Source organism: Pan troglodytes, chromosome 18 (assembly GCF_028858775.2).
Source record: "Pan troglodytes isolate AG18354 chromosome 18, NHGRI_mPanTro3-v2.0_pri, whole genome shotgun sequence".
Taxonomy (NCBI): domain Eukaryota; kingdom Metazoa; phylum Chordata; class Mammalia; order Primates; family Hominidae; genus Pan; species Pan troglodytes.
In genome coordinates this window covers 35,989,794-36,011,875 of record NC_072416.2, presented here as the reverse complement: position 1 = coordinate 36,011,875, position 22,082 = coordinate 35,989,794, and the positions used below count along the sequence as shown (strand labels likewise).

The 22,082-nt window shown below is 41.3% G+C and overlaps 1 protein-coding gene across 6 annotated transcripts in view; it reads right to left on the bottom strand.

Annotated features, from left to right (window-relative positions):
- ZNF267 (zinc finger protein 267) overlaps nt 1-19,500 on the bottom strand; it is a 43,566-nt gene extending 24,066 nt beyond the window's left edge. Inside the window, exons 1-5 of one of the 6 annotated variants that reach the window (XM_063797784.1) lie at nt 19,264-19,456; nt 17,927-18,077; nt 12,403-12,499; nt 8,597-8,723; nt 7,961-8,056 (exon numbers count right to left, since the gene is read on the bottom strand). In XM_063797784.1, coding sequence (XP_063653854.1) covers nt 7,961-8,056; nt 8,597-8,630 — 130 coding nt within the window. In that variant the 5' untranslated portion in view covers nt 8,631-8,723; nt 12,403-12,499; nt 17,927-18,077; nt 19,264-19,456. Of the gene's footprint in view, nt 1-7,960; nt 8,057-8,596; nt 8,724-12,402; nt 12,500-17,926; nt 18,078-19,263 lie in introns of all 6 variants that reach the window. The other 5 variants (XM_063797785.1, XM_063797786.1, XM_009430708.5 and 2 more) reach the window with 5 other exon arrangements.
- Nucleotides 19,501-22,082: the final 2,582 nt, after the last annotated feature.

Sequence of the window (22,082 nt, the reverse complement as noted above, 5' to 3'; positions counted from 1 at the left end):
GAGCTCAGGCTGTGGCTTCAGAGGGTGCAAGCCCCAAGCCTTGGCAGCTTTCACGTGGTGTTGAGCCTGTGAGTGTACAGAAGTCAAGGATTGGGGTTTGGGAACCCCCGTTTAGATTTCAGAGGATACACAGAAATGCCTGGATGCCCAGGCGGAAGTTTGCTGCAGGGGCAGGGCCCACAGGGAGAACCTCTGCTAGGGCAGTGCAGAAGGGAAATGTGGAGTTGGAGCCCCCACACAGAGTCCCTACTTGGGCACAGCCTAGTGGAGCTGTGAGAAGAGGGCCACTGTCCTCCAGACCCCAGAATGGTAGATACACTGACAGCTTGCACTGGACACCTGAAAAAGCTGCAGACACTCAATGCCAGCCAGTGAAAGCAGCCAGGAGGGTGGCTATACCCTGCAAAGCCACAGGGGCAGAGCTGCCCAAGGCTGTAAGAGCCCACCTCTTGCATCAGCATGACCTGGATGTGAGACATGGAGTCAAAGGAGATCATCTTGGAGCTTTAAGATTTGACTGCCCTGCTGGATTTCGGACTTGCATGGGGCTTATAGCCCCTTTGTTTTGGCCAATTTCTCCCGTTTGAAATGGCTACCCAATGCCTGCACCCCCAATGTATCTAGGAAGTAACCAACTTGCTTTTGATTTTACAGGCTCACAGGCAGAAGGGACTTGCCTTGTCTCAGATGAGACTCTGGACTGTGGACATTTGAGTTAATGCTGAAATTAGTTAGGACTTTGGGGGACTATTGGGAAGGCATGATTGTGTTTTGAAATGTGAGGACATGAGATTTGGGAGAGGCCAGGGGAGGAATGATATGGTTTGGCTGTGTCCCCACCCAAATCTTATCTTGAATTCCCGTGTGTTGTGGGAGGGACCTGGTCGGAGGTAACTGAATCATGGGGGCAGGTCTTTCCTGTGCTAATCTTGTGACAATGAATAAGTCTCAGGAGATCTGATGGTTTTATAAAGGGGAGTTTATCTGCACAAGCTCCCTCTCTTTTTGCCTGCTGCCATCCATGTAAGACGTGACTTGCTCCTCCTCGCCTTCCACTGTGATTGTGAGGCCTCCCCAGCCATGTGGAACTGTTTAAGTCCATTAAACCTCTTTCTTTTGTAAATTACCCAGTCTTGGGTATGTCTTTATCAGCAGTGTGAGGACAGACTAATACACCATCCAAGACACCTCAGCCTGGATTTTGTTGTCCGTATCATTATCAGCATTTTGGTCAAAACCATTCAACAAGTCTCTAGGGAGTTCCAAACTTTCCCACATTTTCCTGTCTTCTTCTGAGCCCTCCAAACTGTTCCAATCTCTGCCTGCTACCCAGTTCCAAAGTTGCTTCCATATTTTCAGGTATCTATCTTTTCAGCAGCACCTCACTCTACTGGTACCAATTTACTGTATTACTCTGTTTTCATAACTGCTGATAAAGACACAGCCAAGACTGGGCAATTTACAAAAGAAAGAGGTTTAGTGGACTCACAGTTCCACATGGCTGAGGAGGCCTCACAATCATGGTGGAAGGTGAAAGGCACATCTCACATGGCAGCAGACAAGAGAAGAGAGCTTGTGCAGGGAAACTCTCCTTTATAAAACCATCAGATCTCATGAGACTTATTCAGTATCATAAGAATAGCACAGGAAAGACCCGCCCCATCATTCAATTACCTCCCATTGGGTCCCTCCCACAGCATGTGGGAATTGTGGAAGCTACAATTCAAGATGAGATTTGGGTGGGGACACAGCCAAACCATATCAAATGCTAATGAAAAACACAAAAAAAATTAAAAGCATAAATGTCACTGGAAATGGTAAATACATAGTGAAATTCAGAATACACTAATACCATAACGTTAGTGTACAAATCACTTTTAACTCTAGTATAAAAGCTACAAAATAAAAGCATTAAAATAAGTATACCTACAATAATTTGTTAATGAATACACAGTATAAAAAGTTATAAAGTATAACATATGCAGTAATAAAATGTGTGAAAGGGAGAAAAACTGTGGAGTGTTTTTCTATGGATAGATGTTAAATTGTTATCATCTTAAACTAGACTTTTACAAATATAAGATATTTTATCTAAGTCTCCTGATAACCTCTAGGAAAAAACTGTAGTAGATACACAAATGGAAAAAGCCATCAAAACATAAAAACAACAAAAACAAATCCAAAAATTAACAGAAGACAGCATGAGAAAAAAAGAAACTATAAAACAGAAAACAATAAAACTGTAATAGTAAATCCTTATGTATCAATAATTACTTTACATATAAAGAGATTAAATTATCCAATAAACAGATACTGGTATAGACTGAATGTCACCTCCAAAATTTAGGATAAAATTTAATAGCCATTGTGATGGAATTAAGAGGTGGGATCTTTAAGAAGTGGTTAGGCCATTGGGACTCTGCCCTCATGAATTAATGTCCTTATGGGAGTGTGTTAGTTATCACAAAAGTGAGTCTGTTATAAAAGGGAGCTCTCTTCTCCCTCAGGCCTTTGGCCATGTTACTATGCAGCAAAAAGGCCTTCACCAGATAACAATGCCGTTTTCTTTGCCTTCCAAGCTCCTGGAATCATGAGCCAAATAAACTTCCCCTGTTTATAAATTAGCCAATCTGTGGTATTCTATTATAGAAAACAAAACAGACTAGAATAAACACAGAGTGGCTAAATGAATTTTTTTAAACTAACAGTATGCTGCTTACAAGAGACTCACTTTTGATTTAAGGACAAACATAAACTTAAAGAATAGAAACCATAGTGCATGCAAACAACAACCAAGAATCAGGAGTGGTTGTTGGTTATATTAGACAAAACAGACTTCCATGCAAAAATCTGTCACAAGAGGAAAGGAGTTCACTACATGATGATAAAGAAGTTAATTTGTTAAGAGGATATAGAAATTAAAACTATGTATGCACCCAACACTGGAGCACCCAAATGTATAAAGCAAACATTAACATACCTGTGGTGAGAAAATGAAATGCAATAACAGGGAACTTCAATGTCCTATTTACAACAAAGCATGGAATATTTAGAGAGAAAACTAATAAAAAAAAAGAGTTCACCTGTATAACACCATAAACTAAATAGACAATATTTTATCAAACAGTATGAGAATACACATTCTTCTCAAGAATACATGGAATATTCTCCAGAATAGATCATATGTTAAACCAAAAATAGAAAACAAGTCTTTTTAAATTTAGGATTAAAATTATATCAAGTTTTTGATCATAATGGTGTAAAACTAGAAAATCAACAGCAGGAGGAAAACTAGAAAGCTCACAAATGTGTGTGATACAGTGTGGATGTTTAGTCTCCCACCACAAAACTCATGTTGAAAAGTAATCCCCAATCTTGAAGGTGGAGCCTAATATGGGGTGTCTGAATAATAGGGGCAGATCCCTCAAGAATTCTTTGGTGCTGTCCTTGATAGTGAGATGTTATGAGATCTGGTTGTTTAAAAGTGTGTAGCACCTCCCAACTTAGTCTGGTGCTCCTGCTCTTGCCATGTGACTGCCTGTTCTCCCTTTACCAATTCCCCTGATTGCAAACTTACTGAGGCCCTCGCCAGAAGCCAAGCAGATGCTGGTGCCATGCTTCTGTACAGACTGCAGAACTGTAGACCAATTAAATCTCTTTTCTTTATAGAATAGACTAATACAGTGTTGACATTAAACAACATGCTTCTGAACAACCATGAAATCAAAAGGGAAATAAAAAATTGTCTTGATACAAATGAAATTGGAAACACAAGAAAACAAAACTTCTGAGATGTAACAAAAGCAGTTCTAAGACAGAAGTATAAAATGATAAAGTTCTACAATAAGGAAAACAAAGATCTCAAATAAGCAATCTAACTGTAATCCTCAAGGAGCTTGATCAAGAAGAACAAAATAATCCCAATGTTGGCATAATTATGGAAATAATAAAAATTAGAGCAAAAAGAGAGAGAGACTAGAAAAATAAAAAATATCAAAAAACTAAGAGTCTTCAAAAAAAAAAACAAAATGAACAAACTCTTCCTAGATTATCCAAGGGAAAAAAAAGAGAGAGGACTCAAAAAGCTATTAATGAAAAAGCAGTCATTCCAGCTGATATCACAGAAAGAAAAAAAATAAGAAACTCTTATGAACAATTACATAACAAAAAAAGATAACTTAGAAGAAACTGATTCTTAGAAAGAACACCACACTGTGAAGAAACAGAAATACCCAAAAGACTAATAATGAGAAAGAAGACAGAAATACTCAGAAATCTTCCAATTTAAAAAAAATCCCATGACCAAATGACTTCATGGGTAAACTGTATCAAGCATTTAAAAAAGCAATGTCAACACTTTTCAAACTCTTCCAAAAAACTGAAAGAAAAAAGCACTTTCAAACTCATTTTATGAGACCACCAACATCTCATACTGAAGCCAGATAAGGACACTACAAAAAAGGAACAAAACAATATTCCTTATAAAGATACAAGCAAAAATTCTCAACAAAATACTAGACACCAAATTCAAAAACACATTAAAAGGATCAGACATCATTATCAAGTAGGATTTATCCCTGAGATGCAAGAATGTTTTAACATACACAATTTAAATGATATACCACAATAACAAAAAGATGAAAATCATATAATCCTCTCAAAAAATTAAAAGCCTATAACAGAAGTAAATACATTTTCATAATAAAAACTCCAAACAACATACATACAAAAGTATCCATCTCAACAGAGTAAACAGTGAAATGCTGAAAGTTTCCTCTAGTATCAGAAACAAGACAGGGGTGCCCAATCTCAACACTTCTATTCAACATAGTAGTGAGAAATCAAGCCAGAACAATTAGGTAAGAAAAAGAAACAAAAAGGCATTCAAATCAGGAATAAAGAAGTAAAATTCTCACTGTTTACAGACGAAGTGATTTGAAGATACAGAAAACCATAAAGACTATACCAAACAAACAAAAAATAGAGCTAATATATCCATTCAGTAAAGTTGAGGCCACAAAAATATACAAAAATTAGTTGCATTTCCATATACTAACAATAAACTGAGAAAAAAGTTACAAAAAAATCTGATTTATAACAGTATCAAATTTTTTTTAAAATTTTATAACTTCATTTAACAAAAGTGAAAGATCTGTCCAGTAAAATCTATAAAACACTGATGAAAGTAATTGAAAAAGACACAAATGGAAAAATATCCCTTCTTCATGGATTGGAAAAAATATTGCTAAAATGTCCATACTTCACAAAATGATTCACAGATCCAATGAAATCTGTATTGACATTTTAATGGCATTTTTCACAGAAATAGAAAAAATTATAAAACTTCAATGGAATCACAAATAACTCCAAATAGCCCATGCAATCTTGAAAAAGAAGAATAAAGCTAGAGGCATCACACTTCTTCATTTCAAACTATTACACAGCTATACTAATCAAGAGTATGGTACTGACGTAAAAACAGACACATAGACCAATGGAATAGAATACAAAAACCAGAAAGAAACCCATGTGCATACAGTCAACTATTACTTTGACAAGGGCACCAAGATACACAAAGGGGAAGTATAGTCTCTTCAACAAATAATGCTGAAAGAAAGTAGTCATCTGCAAAAGAATAAAATTTACTTATACTATGTACAAAAATTAACTCAAAAGAATTAACACTTAAATGCAAAACCAGAAACTGTGTAACTTCTAGAACAAAGCATAAGGAACAATCTCTTTGACACTGGCCTTGGCAATAATTTTTCTGGCTATCACATCAAAAAATCACAAGCAACAAAAAGCAAAAAATAAAAACAAGTAGCATTAAATGAAACAAAAAAGTGTGTGCACAGCAAACACAGAACATGAAAAAGCGACCCAGGGACTGGGAGAAAATAGATCTGATAAGAGTTTTATATCCAAAATATTAAGAATCTCACACAATTCGATAGCAAAAAAAAAGGAAATCTGACAAAAATTTGCAAAGGACTCAAGTAGACATTTCTCAAAATATGACATGGAAGTGGCAAACACGTTTATAAAAAGGTTCTCAATGTTATTATTCATCAGGAAAATGCAAGTAAAACCTTAATGAGATATCATCTCACACTTGTTAGTATAACTGCTGTCAAAGAGTCAATAAATAAATATTCACACTTGTTAGAATGACTGCTGTCAGAGTCAAGAAATATTAAGAGTCAGAGTGTGGAGAAAAGAAAACCCTTGTATGCTGTCAGTGGAAATGTAAATTAATTCAGCCACTATGAAAAATGGCATGAAGGCACCTCAAAAAAAATTAAAAATAGTATTATATGAACCTTCAATGCTACTTCTAATTGTATAACCAAAGGAAATAAAATCATATGTCAAAGATATATCTGTACCCCTATGTTCATAGCCAATTATTTGCAATATATAGAATATTATTCAGACATAATGAAGAAGGTACTGCAATTTCTGACAACATGGATGAATAAACAAGGTAGACATTATGGTAACAAGTAAAAACTTTCATTTACAAGATAAATTCTGAATATCTAATGTACAGCATTGTAAATATAGTTAATGATACTCTACAGTAGCAGTACCCAACCTTTTCAGCAGCAGGGACCAGTTTTATGGAAGACAATTTTTCCATGGATGGAGGTCAAGTCGGGGGTGGTTTTGGGATGAAGCTGTTTTACCTCAGATCATCAGGCATTAGATAGATTCTCATAAAAAGCACACAACCTAGATCTTTTGCATGCACAGTTCACAAAAGGGTTCACACTCCTATGAGAATCAAATGCTGCTGCTGATCTGAGGAGGCAGCGATCAGGCAGTAATGCTTGCTGGCCCAATGGTCACACCTCCTGCTGTGTGATCGGATTCCTCAGAGGCCACAGACCAGTACTATAGACCCCTGCACTATAGTATACTTGAGATTTGTTAAGAGTGTACATCTTAAGAGTTCTCACCACACACACAAAAATTGGCATCTAATGTGAGATGACTGATGTGGTAATTAACTTTGCTGTGTTAGTCATTACACAATGTGTATGTATATCAAATCATCAAGATGTAACCTTTAAATAGATAATATTTATATTGTGGAAAGAATCATATGTCTAGAAAGAAAAAAAAGGAACTAAAGGACACATTCTCAGTAAGCTTCATACTGAACCAGACAAAATTATAGAATGATAGTTATTAAGATACAAGGCAACAGTTTAGAGTTTATTATATACTGGACAATGTTCTAAGCTCCCCATAGACAAAAATTTAGATAAGAAGTCTAAATAATAAGTAATACACATTAAACTATTTTACATTTGTGGAATTTGTGCCTATAGAGTTTAAATTTCTCATCTTAGTTCAGGTGAGGAAAAATGAGAAGTTGAAGTGAAACATAAGATTAGATTTTCTTAGATTTGGGAAGATGCCTTGTATTTTCATAAAATTACTGCATCTTAATTTCTATAGGATCACCTCGGAAACCACAATACGATTAAAAATTAATGTATCAGAAAATATGTGACATCTATCCACAGAATTCCTGAGACTTCTGAAAAAAATTCCACTGTCCATCACTCTCCTCACACACTTCTGACATGAGGCAAAACCAGAACTTTAGAAGTGGTTTCACATAGAGGTAGAAACATGCACAGACTTTCCCAGAGCCCCCAAATCAATAGAAGAACAGTCAGATCAAGCAGGCCCTCACAGGCCAAGGGGAGCACTTTGGCTGTCACTGTGAATATGATGGCGGATCACAGAAGAGGAAGGAGAATCATCAGATAATTCAAGAGCATGGGACAGAAGATGTCCCTCTTTAACAGCAAGGGAAAGAAATAAAGCCAGGTGTCTCAAAAATCATTTCCACTGGAGAACTTCCCAATCCACACTTCAAGGTCTGGTTCTTTCTTGACTTCTGGACCTCTTGCCCATGTCATCTACTTCATTCGCTCCCACCTACCTGGCTGAATGGCTACTGTCTCCTCACTCTTCACATTCCAAGGCTCTTTCCTTTGTTCCAAAAAGGTGATCAGGTCCGGCTTAGAGACAACAAGACCTGTTTTATTGGAAAAATTCACATGACTCTTAATGAGGGTTCTTTTTATTTTTTATTTTTATACTTTTTTTTGGCCCCACAGGACAGGATTAATTTCTAACTTAGTACTGTGCTCAGTAGAAAAAATAAGACATTATAGAAGATTCTTGAAAAGTATTTCTCAAAATATTGTTTCCTACCAGCTTGTTTAGAATATTTAGGAAGCATTTTAAATCTGGGGATCCTGAGCTTCTGCAAATCTGACTGAATCAAAAACAAACAAAAAAAATTGGATTTTAAAGTGTAAGCAACAATAGTTTATGTCAACCAATTTCTAGAATCACGACTAGAGTGAAACTTGTACATCACCTCAAATAAAAAGGCAAATGTCAAAATCAAACATTATGAAATTTTTTCTACTTCAACAAAACCCCTATTTTTTTCCTGAAAACAAGAACCTAAAACTAACTCATACAAAGCACAAGATCCCAAGGGACATTCTGAAAAGAAAAGAAATAAAACTCTTAGTTATTAGATATTCCGAAGGCAAGTTATCCTCACCCAGAGAGACCAGGTTTCTGTAGTTTTCTAACATCACATCCTGATACAAATTCTTCTGAGCTGGTTCCAGGTGTTCCCACTCCTCCAAAGAGAATTCTACGGCCACATCCCTGAATGTCAACAGTCCCTGAAATAAAAATAAAGAATACACTGACCATGTGGCCATGGCAGAGTTCTTCATTTGTCCCAAGATGAAATGACAGTTATTGGTTCTGACCTATATGAGTGACCTGAATTATTCAGTAAGATCATTTTTAACACAGTAATATTTTCTAATGTAGTCTCAAACTCTGTGGAAAGAGAATAACATAAAATCCACAAAACTAGTGTAGATATTTATATCAAATGTAAAATATAAAACTAAGGCATCAACACAGGAATATACATTTTTGGGTGCTATATTTACATCATCCAGAATCAGCTGTGTATAATTCTCAGGTGCAAAAGTCATGGTGACTTAGAGGCATACTTCTCAAATTGTATACTATACAACAATAAACTGGAGATCTTCTTCAAAAGCAGAGTCTGATTCAGGAGATCTAGATTTTGAGTTTCTGCATTTCCACATTTTTTAATTTTTAATTTTGACACAGGGTCTCGCTCTGCCACCCAGGCTGGAGTGCAGTGGTTGAATCTTGGCTCACTGCAGCCTCAACCTCCTGGGCTCAGGCGATCCTCCTGTTTCAGCCTCCTGAGTAGCTAAGGCTACAGGCATGAGCCACCATGGCTGGCTGAGTATCTGCATGTCTAACAAGTTCACCAGTAGTGTTAATGCTTCAGGCCCCAAAGCCACTTTTGAATAGCAGAGAGGTCGAACACTGAGGAAAGAATTCAGGCATGATGTGAAACTGAGAGTTTTATGAAATTTACAAGTTGTAACAGCTAGAATGGTAGTAATCCTTTTTGAACATGCACAATATATCAGATATCATCCTAAAAGTTGTTTACATATATAAAACCCAATAAATAATCTATGAGAAAAATTATATTCTTCCTCTTACATAAAAATTATTTTCCAAATATTTGCTACATAGTAGTTTGTATTTTGCCTCAGTTTATCTGATTTAGAATTTATCTCAAAGGGACATACCGGCCAATATACAGAGACAACCTTAACAGAATGTTCAGAGAAGATTTCGTAACTGAGTAATGAAAACAAATTAAGAAAGCAGCCACACAATAGTTATCGAATAATGCTTTCATTTTATGTGCATATGTGCACATAATGGTAACTATATACACACTAAAAGTAAGAGAATATTTCTGTGTAAATAAAATTTAAAAATATTTTAAATTGTATAAAAACTATAAAACTCTTTGTGGGTGATGCCTTTTTTGTGATGCCTTTATAAAGACCAATACATACAATGAAATAAAGTAAAGGCTCTTGTTTCTGAGTCTGGTATTTTTTTTTCAAGTTTTTGTTATGTTTATTATGTGCTATTATATATTTTAGAATTTTAAGACAATAGACATATTTGTTATATGTTAATTCTTGTTCTTTCTCTGAAAATATAGAGAATAAATAAGCATATGCTTGTGACATGAGATGAAATAAAATGGAAACCTACAGAACTGAGACCTGCTTCAGAACTTCCAGTCTTAAAAGCTGTTATCTCCTGTCAACAAATGTGAGAGCCTTTACTCTGCAAAGAAAGCTACAAGCAAAGGGAAACCAAAAAGAAATGGGAGTCTCTGGATTAAATGTGATGGTTTATAGACATCACTCAGTAAATCCTCCCTCCTAGATACTCATTACAAAGAGAAAAATGATTAACTTTATAGCGAAGGAATCTGACAGAGAGCACCTGCACCAAGTGAATGAAGTTAGCATCGTCTGTAATAAGACAAATTGGTATCAGTGCTAATGCACAGATGGGCCCATAATCATTGCTGTGATATGGGCGGAGGGGAACAGTAAATCATAATCTTAATATAATCATAAAAAAACAATCTGTGGGGGAAGATACAGGTGACCAGAGATCTTCAAACTGGTTATGTGACCCTACTTAGAAGCCTGGGCTGAGAATCACTTAGCTAAGCATTGCCTCTCAAGCTTCAATACGCATACATATCATTCGGTGTTCTGGGCCCCCTCTAAGTAATGTGATTCTGCAGGTTTGGAAAGTTTCCATGAACTGGCTTCTTTAACAAGTCCCCTGTCAATGCTGATGTTGCTCCTCCTAGACCCATTATCAATAGCACTCAGCTAGAGGAAGCAGACACAGCACACAGAGTCCCTTACACCCAATACTCTAATCACAACAAAAATACTTTTCGTTCACAGCGAGGACCACCAACCACTGTCCTGAAAGATCACACCCTTTGCCAGCCATTTAAAGGCTACAGATACAGAGACTGGAGAAGACAGTTATGTCTAAGTCAGCATTTGGAAAACAGCATGGATACATGCATTAAAGCAGTGTTTATTGAGCTTGTACTATGTGCTCACAGTATGTACTGTGCTGGGAACATCACATGGTGTGAGTTAAGCCATATAAACCCCTGGGATGTGGGTCCTAAGTATCCCATAATTCCCAGCAGGATTTAGATAATGGCTCAGCCTTTCTATTTCTTCTTGTTTCCCTATCACTATAAAAGCTAACTATAGACAGATGGGAGGGATACAGAAAGGAAGGAGTCAAGTTCAGTTCACAAGAATTTCTCCACTGGGCACGGTGGCTCACGCCTGTAATCCCAGCACTTTGGGAGGCCAAGATGGGTGTTATCACTTGAGGTCAGGAGTTCAAGATCAGCCTGGTCAACATTGTGAAACCCTGTCTCTACTAAAAATACAAAAATCAGCTGTGCATGGTGGCACACCTATAATCCCAGCTACTCGGGAGGCTGAGGCAGGAGAATCATCTGAACCGGGAAGGCAGAGGTTGTGTGAGCCGAGATGACACTATTCCAGCCTAGGCAACAGAGTGAGATTCAGTCTCAAAAAAAAAAAAAAAGAAGAAGAAAAAGAATTTCTCATTATTCTCTTTATATCTTTACACTGACTTTGTTACAACTTGTGAAGCAACTACTGGATCTGCAGAAATGAAAAAGAGGTTGCCAGGTGGAATGTTTCTAAAGGTACTGGTTTCAATAAGAAAAAAATTTAATTTTCAAATAATTTTGAAAAAGTGAGTCCTGTGCTCCCATTTACCTGCTTTTGGGTTTGGGGAAATTGTGAGCACCACCTCAGAAGAGATGGCAGCAGCGGCCACCCAGAAGTCTGATCTCCTCTAGTCAGTTCTATGAGGGGAGGCTCCAGGGTAGGGACAGACCTGGACCAGGCTCAGAAGAGGCTGGATTTGGGCAGAGCTGGAGCAGGGGCTGGGCTAGGCTTCTCATCTCTACACTGCTGCTTTATTTTCAGCTGTCTTTCCTAAGCCTGACCAACAAGAACTTGACTCCCATGGTTTGCCTTGTTTAAATAGTTTAAGCTTCATCCTATTTTGTAACATGCAACAACAAGCAATTTAACCAAAACACGTAGGGCTTTCTATGAAAATTATATTAGTAGCTACATAATTATCTTTAACAAGAAAAAAGCAATATAAATAATAATTATAATAACTCTTTTGTCCACGGGTGGCCCTTCAGGTGGTGACATCAGAATTCACAACGTCAACATAAGGGCAGTGTCCCAAATCAAGCCCAAGTTCCCTGTACACCTCCATTCTTGCTCCTGACCACATGATGTTGAATTCAACCATTATCCGTCTGCTTTAGACTGAAAGTTCCTGGATGGTAGGGACTATGGCTGCTGCATCTGTTTTCCTAGTGGCCATATGAAATGGAAGCAATTGGTTTACCTATCAGTATGAGTCTCCAGGCCTCCTCCTTGTATTTCACCCACACATTAGAAAACTGGAGCAACTCCCACTTGGATACCAAATAAGGAGATTCCTTCTGTTAAAAAAGAAACAAACCCTGATGACTCATTCTTCTCCCTCTGAGACGGAAGCAAGATTAGCCCGTTGTCAGCCTGTCCCCTGCCTGCACAGGATATATAACCAAGTGTCCCCTAGGTGCTGGTGAGAGAGTCCCTGGTAACTGTGTGATGAAAACCCAATAGTGATTCAGGCAGGAAAGACTCAAGTTGTCCTTGTGGAACCAGAATAGAAAATTGAGTTGTCATAGTAGGGCCACAGATCCAGGATCCAGATATGTTATTACCCATACCTGATCAGCTGACTCTTGGGTACAAGAAAGGACAAGATTACCCTACTCCAGTAACACAGCTCACAGGTAGGCATAGCTTTACTCATGGCTCTGGACAGTGGTGGCCCCACCCTCCCTCTGCTAAGGTGCTGCTTTACACTTACAGATTCTGCCACGAGATTCTGTTTATAAAAAGGAACCACTCACAGAACTGCTGTAGCTCACTGGACAAGGTCTTGAAAACTCTGAGGGCCTCACTCCAAAAGTAGGGCTTTACAAAGTCCATGTTGATCTCTCACAATGCAGAAAATGTCCCCTGGATTTTCTATATATCCTGAGTCCAAAGTCTGGTCCTGTCTTGTGGATCCCAGGTGGAGACCAGCCTTTATGTGCAGACCCCAGGTGGAATCAACCTGGCTCTGCAATTCTTGTGTATTGCTGTGAAGAAAACTAGAGGAGACAGCCCTTCAGGAAGGCTGCTCTCACACATCCTGGAGAACCTCAGGACCTGGGTTCAGAATTCACAGCTGCAGATTTAGGTGCTGGTGGCGCAGGGAAGTGGCATGCACCTTCTGCACATTCATGGGCATTTGGGCAAGAGGATGAGGGGAATGTTGAGATTCTCAGGCCTGCTCAATGTATGTGTGTGCCTGGTTGGTTTCCAGCCCCCATGGTCTCTGAATCGGTTTCAGGTCTGAAGATGCCAGGGGCATGGAAAGACAGAGCTGGAATGGCTAACTGATGCCCTGTAAACTTATTTTTATAGAAATCTAGTCAAACTGTTCTAGAAGCGACTGAAGATCCCAAGTAAGCAGAAAGACCATTCTGCCTGCAGATTTTAGGGGCAATGGGCACTTTGCTGCACAAATGTGGGTTGTGAACAGAAATCAAAGAGGGAAAGGACCCACTGGAGTGAAGTCTTACAGGCATCGTACAGGTTTATATTCTGTGTAGTAATTCTGGGCAATGTTTGAAAAATATAATGAAGAAGAAAATCATAAAATCATCTCCAACCCCAGAAAAACTATCCATAGTGGTAGAAAAGAAAGAAAACTGTTTTATGACATAATTAGCCCAGAATGTAAAGGAATGATAGGCAACCTGCTAAGAGATTAGAAAAATACCCACTGGTGAAAAGTCACCATAATTAGTCCTCAATAGAAGACCTGACAGCACCATTTGTCAGATAGAGTTCATCCTAAATTCACCTGGGAATTGGGAGGCCATCTGTGTTTTTTAATTGGCTACAGTCAAAGGAAAAATAAACTTCATGTCTTTATGACAGGCAGATTTGCAACTTGGAGCCAGGTGCCTGCCCTCCTAGAGAAACTGTAGGATATGGATCTATCTTCTTTGCTATTTACATTTTGTATCAATGATTCCCAGCTCCTAGAGAAAGGCAGTACTGAGTCAAAAAGACTGACAAATGGCCTATTTAGCTGTTAGAGTGATTTAGACAGGTTGTAAAACAGAAAAATAATTTACATATGAAAGTTTTCCAAAGTAAATGCTTTAAGAAAAAAAAAAAGAAAAATTTCTTTCCTTATTTTCAAGAAGGATTAAGTCTTGTATTTCTCATTTGTATTTGCTCTTACAACAGCCAGATCTAGGGCCATGGTCTTGAGCTCACAGACATCTGAGTTCCAATAGGTGCTGGATTCAGGCACCTGTGGGGTGACCTTGGGAACACCGTGTACACATAAAGAAGGGGCTTGTGGGGAAGTAAAAGGCAGAAGAGAGGAAGGTGCTATTGAGCCATGAGCAGGGGGCAGTACCAAGTTGGTGGAAGGACTGGTTTGTGCTACAGATACTGGCCCAGGTGGGGCTATGCTCTGACATATTCCTGGGTCCACGCAGGCAGATGAGATTATGATTGGATGGTCCACAAGCCTAGGTTGATGGAGAAACTAGGCTGCTGCTACGGATTCAGTGTCTGGGATTACAACAAGCCAGGAGTCCTCAGGCACTTGTGTGGGTTTTTGGCAGGAAACTGGAAGCAAAGGTGCTGTGGATGCAATTCCTGACAGTCAAGCCTTCTCCTGGGATGGACGGGGACATGTCAATGCCTAGTTGGTATGTTCAGGAGTGGGTGGGAATCATGTGGTGGCAGCTGGGTCGGGGAGGGGGTCTCTTCTCAGAACTCCTTTCCTCTCAGTGTTCAGTCCCTTCTCACCCTAGCAGGAGACCTGTGTCAAAGGACAACGCACAGTGGGGCAGCCTGTGTGCAGAACACAGCCTCTCTTCCCACAGACACTTGGGAGTCTCTCTCCAGCCCAGGCCTCTGTGAGGTCTGTCTTCTGACATCAAATGTGTAGAGTTTGCTGAACACCAACCAATCCTCCAACATCAACTGGGTGCCAAAAACTTAATTGTGACACCACGCAGAGTCAGCGCAGGCCCCACAAGTTCTCGGCTCAGTCCCACAACACTGCCCCCACTTCAGATGCCAGTCACAATGCCTGGGGCCCTATGTATACTTCCAAGCTACTGCCTGTAAATCGAGGGCACCCATAACCCTATCCTTAAGTTCAATCATTTCAAAGATCTACTCAAATAACTCAGCAAATCACTTTGCTTATGTTTATCAGGTTATCATAAGGATATAGTTCAGAACAGCCAAATGAAATAAATACATATAGGGCAAAAAAAAAGTAGTGGGAAAAAATAGGAATAGTAACCTGGTAAATAGCTGTGATTAAAGAAATCCCCCATCTTTTGTGTTTTCCAAGAACAGCTTACTGCAAAAAACAACCCTATTATGACTTCGATGATGCTCCCTGATTTAGTCATCACAAAGCCACAGACTCTCCAAATTCCCCTTCTGACTCAGCTGAACAGTTCTGTCTTCAGTGTTCAGAATAAACTACTTAACAAAACTGTATTTTTCTCCAGGTTGCTGGACTTTGACACACTCACAGCCTGGTCAACATTCAACCCCTCCCTAAGCCCCTCCTAAGAACAGGCTGACATCAGAGTGAAACATTCTCTGATCTCGAATCTGATTTTGGCACCTTAATCCTGCCCTTCCCCTCCTACCTTCTGAGCTTGTTTGCTCCTCCCTGTGAAAGAAAGTCTTTGTCTGCCTAACCTTTGAGATCCACAAAGATCTTATAGCTGTTGCTTTCCCCCTGTTGCAATACTCCTTTAGAATTAAGGAACTTCTTACCTAAACCTGAATTTGTTTTATTTGACAAAATCAAATAAAATGTGGGGAAGGAACTGGAAACTTAATATTTTACTGCAAGCCTCAGTTAGTCTGGGGGAACACAGTGGTAGATTTGAGACTCTGCGTGCCACATATTAGGAAAACACAGGGGGAAAACCAGTTGTGGGGGGCGGGGGGAGTGTTAAAATGATTAATGAGTAGGCGATTATATGGAAGTGGTTGTAGTGCCCTGGGTTTCTGGGAAGAAAACCCAAAATCAGGACAATAACAATTTCTACCCTCAGAAAGAGCCTCCCAACCCTCCTTCCATCCCAACCCCAAATGCCTCTTTCTGTGGATTTTCAGCTTTCAGCTCTCCAGGGCTCTGTAGCTTCTCAGTATAAAGGGCTCCTTCCATGGATGGGGTGAGCAGGCTGGGAAACCTGCAGGGGAAACTCCCCTGGAAGAACTAACTGGGCTTCAGTGACCTCTTCTTGCAGGCTCAAGACCAGGTTAGTTTGCACTCACTGAGCTCAGGCTTCTGCTTCCCAGTCAGGGTTATTCAATTAGTATTCAATGAGAATGCCCAGTGTTTGAAGAAAGCAAAACTACTCAAACAGTGTTTATAGAATAAAGGAAAGTGAAACGCCTTTATAATTTATACCTCAACAGAAAACACTAAAGTATCTATCCCTTTCAGACAATAAATAGGCCACTTACTTATTTCCATGATAACAGATCATTTAGTAAATAATCATATATAAACAATTCTAGCCAGTGCTACGTTCGGCATTAAAGCCATACATCCAAGGCCAGGCATGGTGGCTCATGCCTGTTATCCCAGCACTTTGGGAGGCCAAGGCGGGAGGATCACTTGAGCCCAGGAGTTTGAGACCACTCTGGGGGCAACACAGTGAGACCCACATCTTTACAAAAAGAAAAAACAAAATAGCCAGCCATGGCGCAGCATCCCTGTAAGTCCCATCTACTTGGAAGGCTGAGGTGGGAGGATCACTTGAGCCCAGGAGGTTGAGTGAGCTGTGATCACACCACTGCACTTCAGTCTGGGTGACAGAGGAGAGATCCTGTCTCCAAAAACAAAAAATAAAAAATAAACTCAACATCCAGACAAGAGGATAAAGAACAAAGATATCCACTGTCATAACTTCTTCACCCTACAAAAAAAAGAAATTGATGTTTTGATGAAACTATGTAATTCACCAATTTACCACACGTTGTTGTGAAAATGTATTCACTTTCTACAGCCAATAATGAAAGAAAGATTTTCTCTGTTTCTTTTCCCTGGCAGCATTTCCAAAAGGTGAGCCCTGAGATTCTGTTTTACATTACTCCCAAAAAAAGAACAAACCTGAGAAACTTACTACACTCATTCTGCTGAAAAAAAAGGTAGTAAGAATTTTTAACAATGAAGAATGACCTGATATTTTAATTTTCTGAAATCCACCTTTCATGGCCTTGGAAATGTTTTTTATCTTTCAAGCTCTACTGATGAAATTTACACTAACTGAAAAACTGAAGTAGAAATAAATGAACAATCTAAGGCAGCAAACTCAGGCAGTGGTAATGCTGTTGGAATACAGACATATCTGGCTCAAGTGTCAAGTCAGGTCACGGTATCAATTGAGACATTCTCCTACCCCAATACTGCTCATTAAAATGCTCAGGGACCATCCTCCCAGGAGATCCTGCACTGTGCCCCATGGACACCGCAGCCGAGTTTGCACCACCTCACTGGGGTGGGGTTTTTTGTTTTTTGGTCCTTTGGGAGTTTTTCGCCCTTCACAAATCTGAATGAATCTAGGGGGCAGGAATCATTTTTGACTGTTTCCTCTCAATACCAGCAAACGATTGGCTGACCAGCAATGTGTCTCCAAGGGATGAAAACTAGCTTTGAAGAAATAAAATCCTTATGTCCCAAGGGGTTATCTTTTTAGGTTAAGGGTGTCCCAGGAGATTTCTCTCAGCCCCAGGGCATCCAGCTGCTCCCCTGAGGGGCTACATTTCCATACCTTGGGCGGTCCTCTAACAGGAGGTGACCTGGGGCTGACAGTCACTAAACACTCCAGGAGACATGGCCACTGTGGGCATCTTGAGTCATCCCAGACAGTTCTGAAATTCAGGAACAGGAAAAGACTGGATAGAGGGTGGCTATACAGGGCCCTGTAAAGTTTCCAAAGCAAAACCTCAAGTCAAAAGACATTCTTTCTGATAACGTGTCTGTGCCTGGGGAAGATGAATGAAAAAGAGGCACAGTTTTTTTTGCAGTGGAGTGTCAGGGATTTTTTATTCTCTGCTTTCCTCTCACGTGAAATGTATACCAAAAAAACACAAATCTTTAAAAAAGTGTCATCCACTGCTCTGTGAAATCATGATTAATGAGTAAAATACTGTCTGAAATGTACAATAAATGACCAATAGTTAATAATGTGAACTGGAGAGGGGAAGTTAGCCTTTGGAAATGTCGGGAAGGAACTGGAAATTTAATATTTTATTGCAAGCCCAGTTAGACTGGGGGAACACAGTGGTGGACTTGAGACTCTGCGTGCTACACGTTAGGAAAGCGCAGGGGGAAAACCAGTTCCCCTGGGCAGTGTTAAGATGATTAATGAGCAGGCGATTATACGGAAGTGGTTATAGTGCCCCAGGTTTCTAGGGAGAAAAACCAAAACCAAACTCAAATGCTTTTCTTGTAAATTACAACTTTAGGGGAAAACAAAATTCAGACTTAACGAACCACAAAGCTCCAATTCACCTCCACCTGCATAGTCTAAATAAGGCAACTACAAACTGTAACCCATCGGTTAATTTGGTCCGCTTCCTCATGCACCTTACAAAAACCTTTCCTTCAAGCCCCTCTGGGGATCTCCGAACCACAAACCAGGACTGCAGGCTTCCCATGTCACAAATCGCTATTTGCTCAAATTCTTCAACATTTTAACAGTGACTCCCTTTAATTCTTAGGAGGAGAAAGTAGTGACTGAGGACCCCACAGGGCACGGTTTCTTCCCACACACCGAACCTGGGTCTCCCCTGAGACGCTCCCGTCCTCGCCGCACAATCTGGGGGAGACGCGGGGCTGCGACGCGGAGCTGCCCAGAGAGGGCTCCGGCCAGGGACGAGGTCGCTCTGCGGGGTCGGGATGGGACAGGACACGCGGGGTCCCGGCTGCCGGCCTGGCCGCCATCTTGCAGCGGAGGGGACCGAGGGCCGAGATGCACCAGTTGGGACTCGGGGCCCAGACCCCGAAGCTGACTGCGGGGAGGCCCGGGTGCCCCTACAGCGGGTTCCCGCAGCTTCCGACCACCGCCCTCCCTCCCTCTGGGGACCCCCGACCCCGCACACTCACCATTTCCCAGCTTCCGGGATGCCCTGGCGTCTTAGCTACGAATCTCCCAGTGCCTGCAAGTCGCAGAGCAACAGAGGTTCTGTTTATTCTCAGAACGCGAAGCCGCCTGGGCCTCCCAGAACGAAAGACTCGGAGATGTGGCGAGGAGACCCGAGCTCTAACTGGAGCCGACGAAGGCCCCCGCCAAATCCCGGAAGCCGCCCCTGCTCTCCGGCTTCACTCCTGATTGGACGGTTTCCACTCCAGCGCCCCTGATTGGATAAAGCTCCATGCCCCGCCCCCTCATGATTAGTGCTTTTTTTTTTTTTTTTTGAAAGGGAGACTGGCTCATTGAGGTGGGGCCGCCTGCTGCGGGTATTACGGCTAATTAAGGGGTGAGCTGCGACTTGAAATGCACTTGCTCTTTCCCTTACCTGGTTCTGCTTGTATAAGACATCTTATTAGCTAATTAAGTTTAAGAAGAAGTATATTTAGACACCTTTAAAGCAAGAAAGACCCTCATCCCGTCCCTTAGCACCTCTCTTACCGCACTGTACCCCACTGCTAACGCCACCGTGGGAGGGGGCCCCTCAGCTGGGAACAGAAGGCCGTGCACTTCATTACGTGTTTTCAATTAGGCCCTCGCATGATACATAGACCGAACCAGTGCAAAAGCATCTTATAGGGGCATGCAGGATGGGGTCCCAGGAGGATGTTGCGGGCCGTGGTGGAACGTGGAAGAGGGGCTGGCCTATTCTTCTAATCTACAACTCTGCCCGCATCTCCTGGAGTCTGCATCACTGGTAACGGGGCCGCTGACTGTCCGTCTGTCTCTCCTTCTCAATCCCTTCAAGCTCAGGGAAGAAGGGTCCTTGGCAGCGACAGGGCTGGGAGCTCAGTTCCTCTGGGCCGTGCTGGCTCAGGCTCTGTGGCCACGGACTCCTCAGCCCTACCTCTGGTTTTTGTTTTTGTTTTGAGACAGGGTCTCACTCTATTGCCCAGGCTGGTGCAGTGGTGCAGTCATGGCTCACTGCAGCCTCCGGGGCTCAAACAATCTTCCCACCTCAGCCTCCTGAGTAGCTGGGACTACAGGCACATGCCACCATGCCCGGCTGATTTTTGTATTTTTTGTAGAGATGAGGTTTCACCATGTTGCCCAGGCTGGTCTCGATCTCCTGAGCTCAAGCGATCCTCCCACCTTAGCCTCCCAAGTAACTGGGGCTACAGGTTAGTAGTCAGTTCGCCAACTCCTGAGCTCAAGTATTCTGTCTGCTTTGACCTGCCAGAATGCCCTATTCCTGTTTTTCTGGAGTCTTGGAGCTAGTGGCGCTGCAGCACCTCGTAGTCTTCTGGCTGAGTAGATTCTCCTAGTCTTCTGGCTGAGTAGAAGGTGGGAGAGGAGGTGGGTGTCAAACTGGGCCAGGGCCCTCGGCCGCCATCTAGCTTGGTTAAACTCCCACTTGGGACAGATCAGGCTCTGTGCCTTATTCAGTGAGACGTGTGGAACAAATGCTTCCCTCCCCAAAGCAGAAACATCCCTGATTGCTGACAGTCAGGATTCCATGCACTTGACTTGGCCTGGGGCATGGCTGCCTCTCACCCTCTCACCCAGTTCTAGTCGCTGCACTCTGTGGCCTCCCTGCCACCAGATTAGGTGTAGACAACGGGTGTGGGACAGGGCTGCTGACACCACTGGCTGACCAAACCCCTTTCCCACACTTAAGGGAGAAAAGACAGGAGGTTAGGGGCTCCCAAAGGCAGCACTGCTTGTGACAGCACCACGGGAGTCCTTAGGGCCTACTAAGGGGCTGGGCTGGAACTCAGGATCAACTCTGCCTGACTCCAAAGCCCATGCACCTCCATGGACCTCACAACTCAAGCAGCTTCCCTAGGCCTTTGAAATCCTGGAGATTGACTCTTTTGCAATAGAAGAAAGATTCCTTTTGATTCTCATCCTTCTAGTACTCTTCACAATTGGAAATAATCCCCACCAGAGAAGGCTTCTGAAATGTCTTGGAAACATGTAGAATAATTTGGGAAAATGGCTGAAGGCTGAGTTTAAGAAATCAAGGCCTAACATTCTATTTTTCATTTCTTATAGGAGAGATTTGAAAGCACTTATAATGGACTCAATGTGTCTGCAAATTATTTTTGTCCCCTTTCAGTATTTGTAAGCTGTTGATGATTTTCAATACAGATTAACTCAAACTACTGTGACTGAAACAATCTTTTACTCTGAAAGCAGGAGATACAAAGGTATATCTGCTGAGAAGACATTTTTTTCTGCCATAATTTAGCCAAACAGCTGAGTACGTCTTAAAGTCAGCCTTTGATTTCTAACAAGTCAAGCTATTTGCCAAGACCACAGTCAGACCATATGACTGCTTAAACTACTTCATTGTCCCAGAATGTTGACCAGACAGATCGAAGCTCTGGGGGTGGAGTGGTGAGAGGACCCGCACTAGCAGGTGGGCAGCCATGGGTCCATATGTGAGAATCACTCATTAGGTGGGGTGTTTTGAGGTCCTGATATTTATGACACAATTAATGTGTATATTACTAAAAGTAAATTATAGAACATTGCAAATAATAAATCTATATATAAACTAAACATGTCAGCAATTACAACTACTGTTATTTATCATTATTCTAAGTGTGATCATCATTATTACCACAATTAGAAATAGTAGTTGTGGTTGCTGCTGCTGCTGCTGTTACTGGAGGGATGGTGATAAAAACACCGGGTAAGGCTCTGCTGCCTCCTTCACCTGCGGCATCGGGAGCTGCTGGCTCACTAGTTTGGTGCACACTCTGGACCTCTTTGGTGAAGCTGCAGCTGA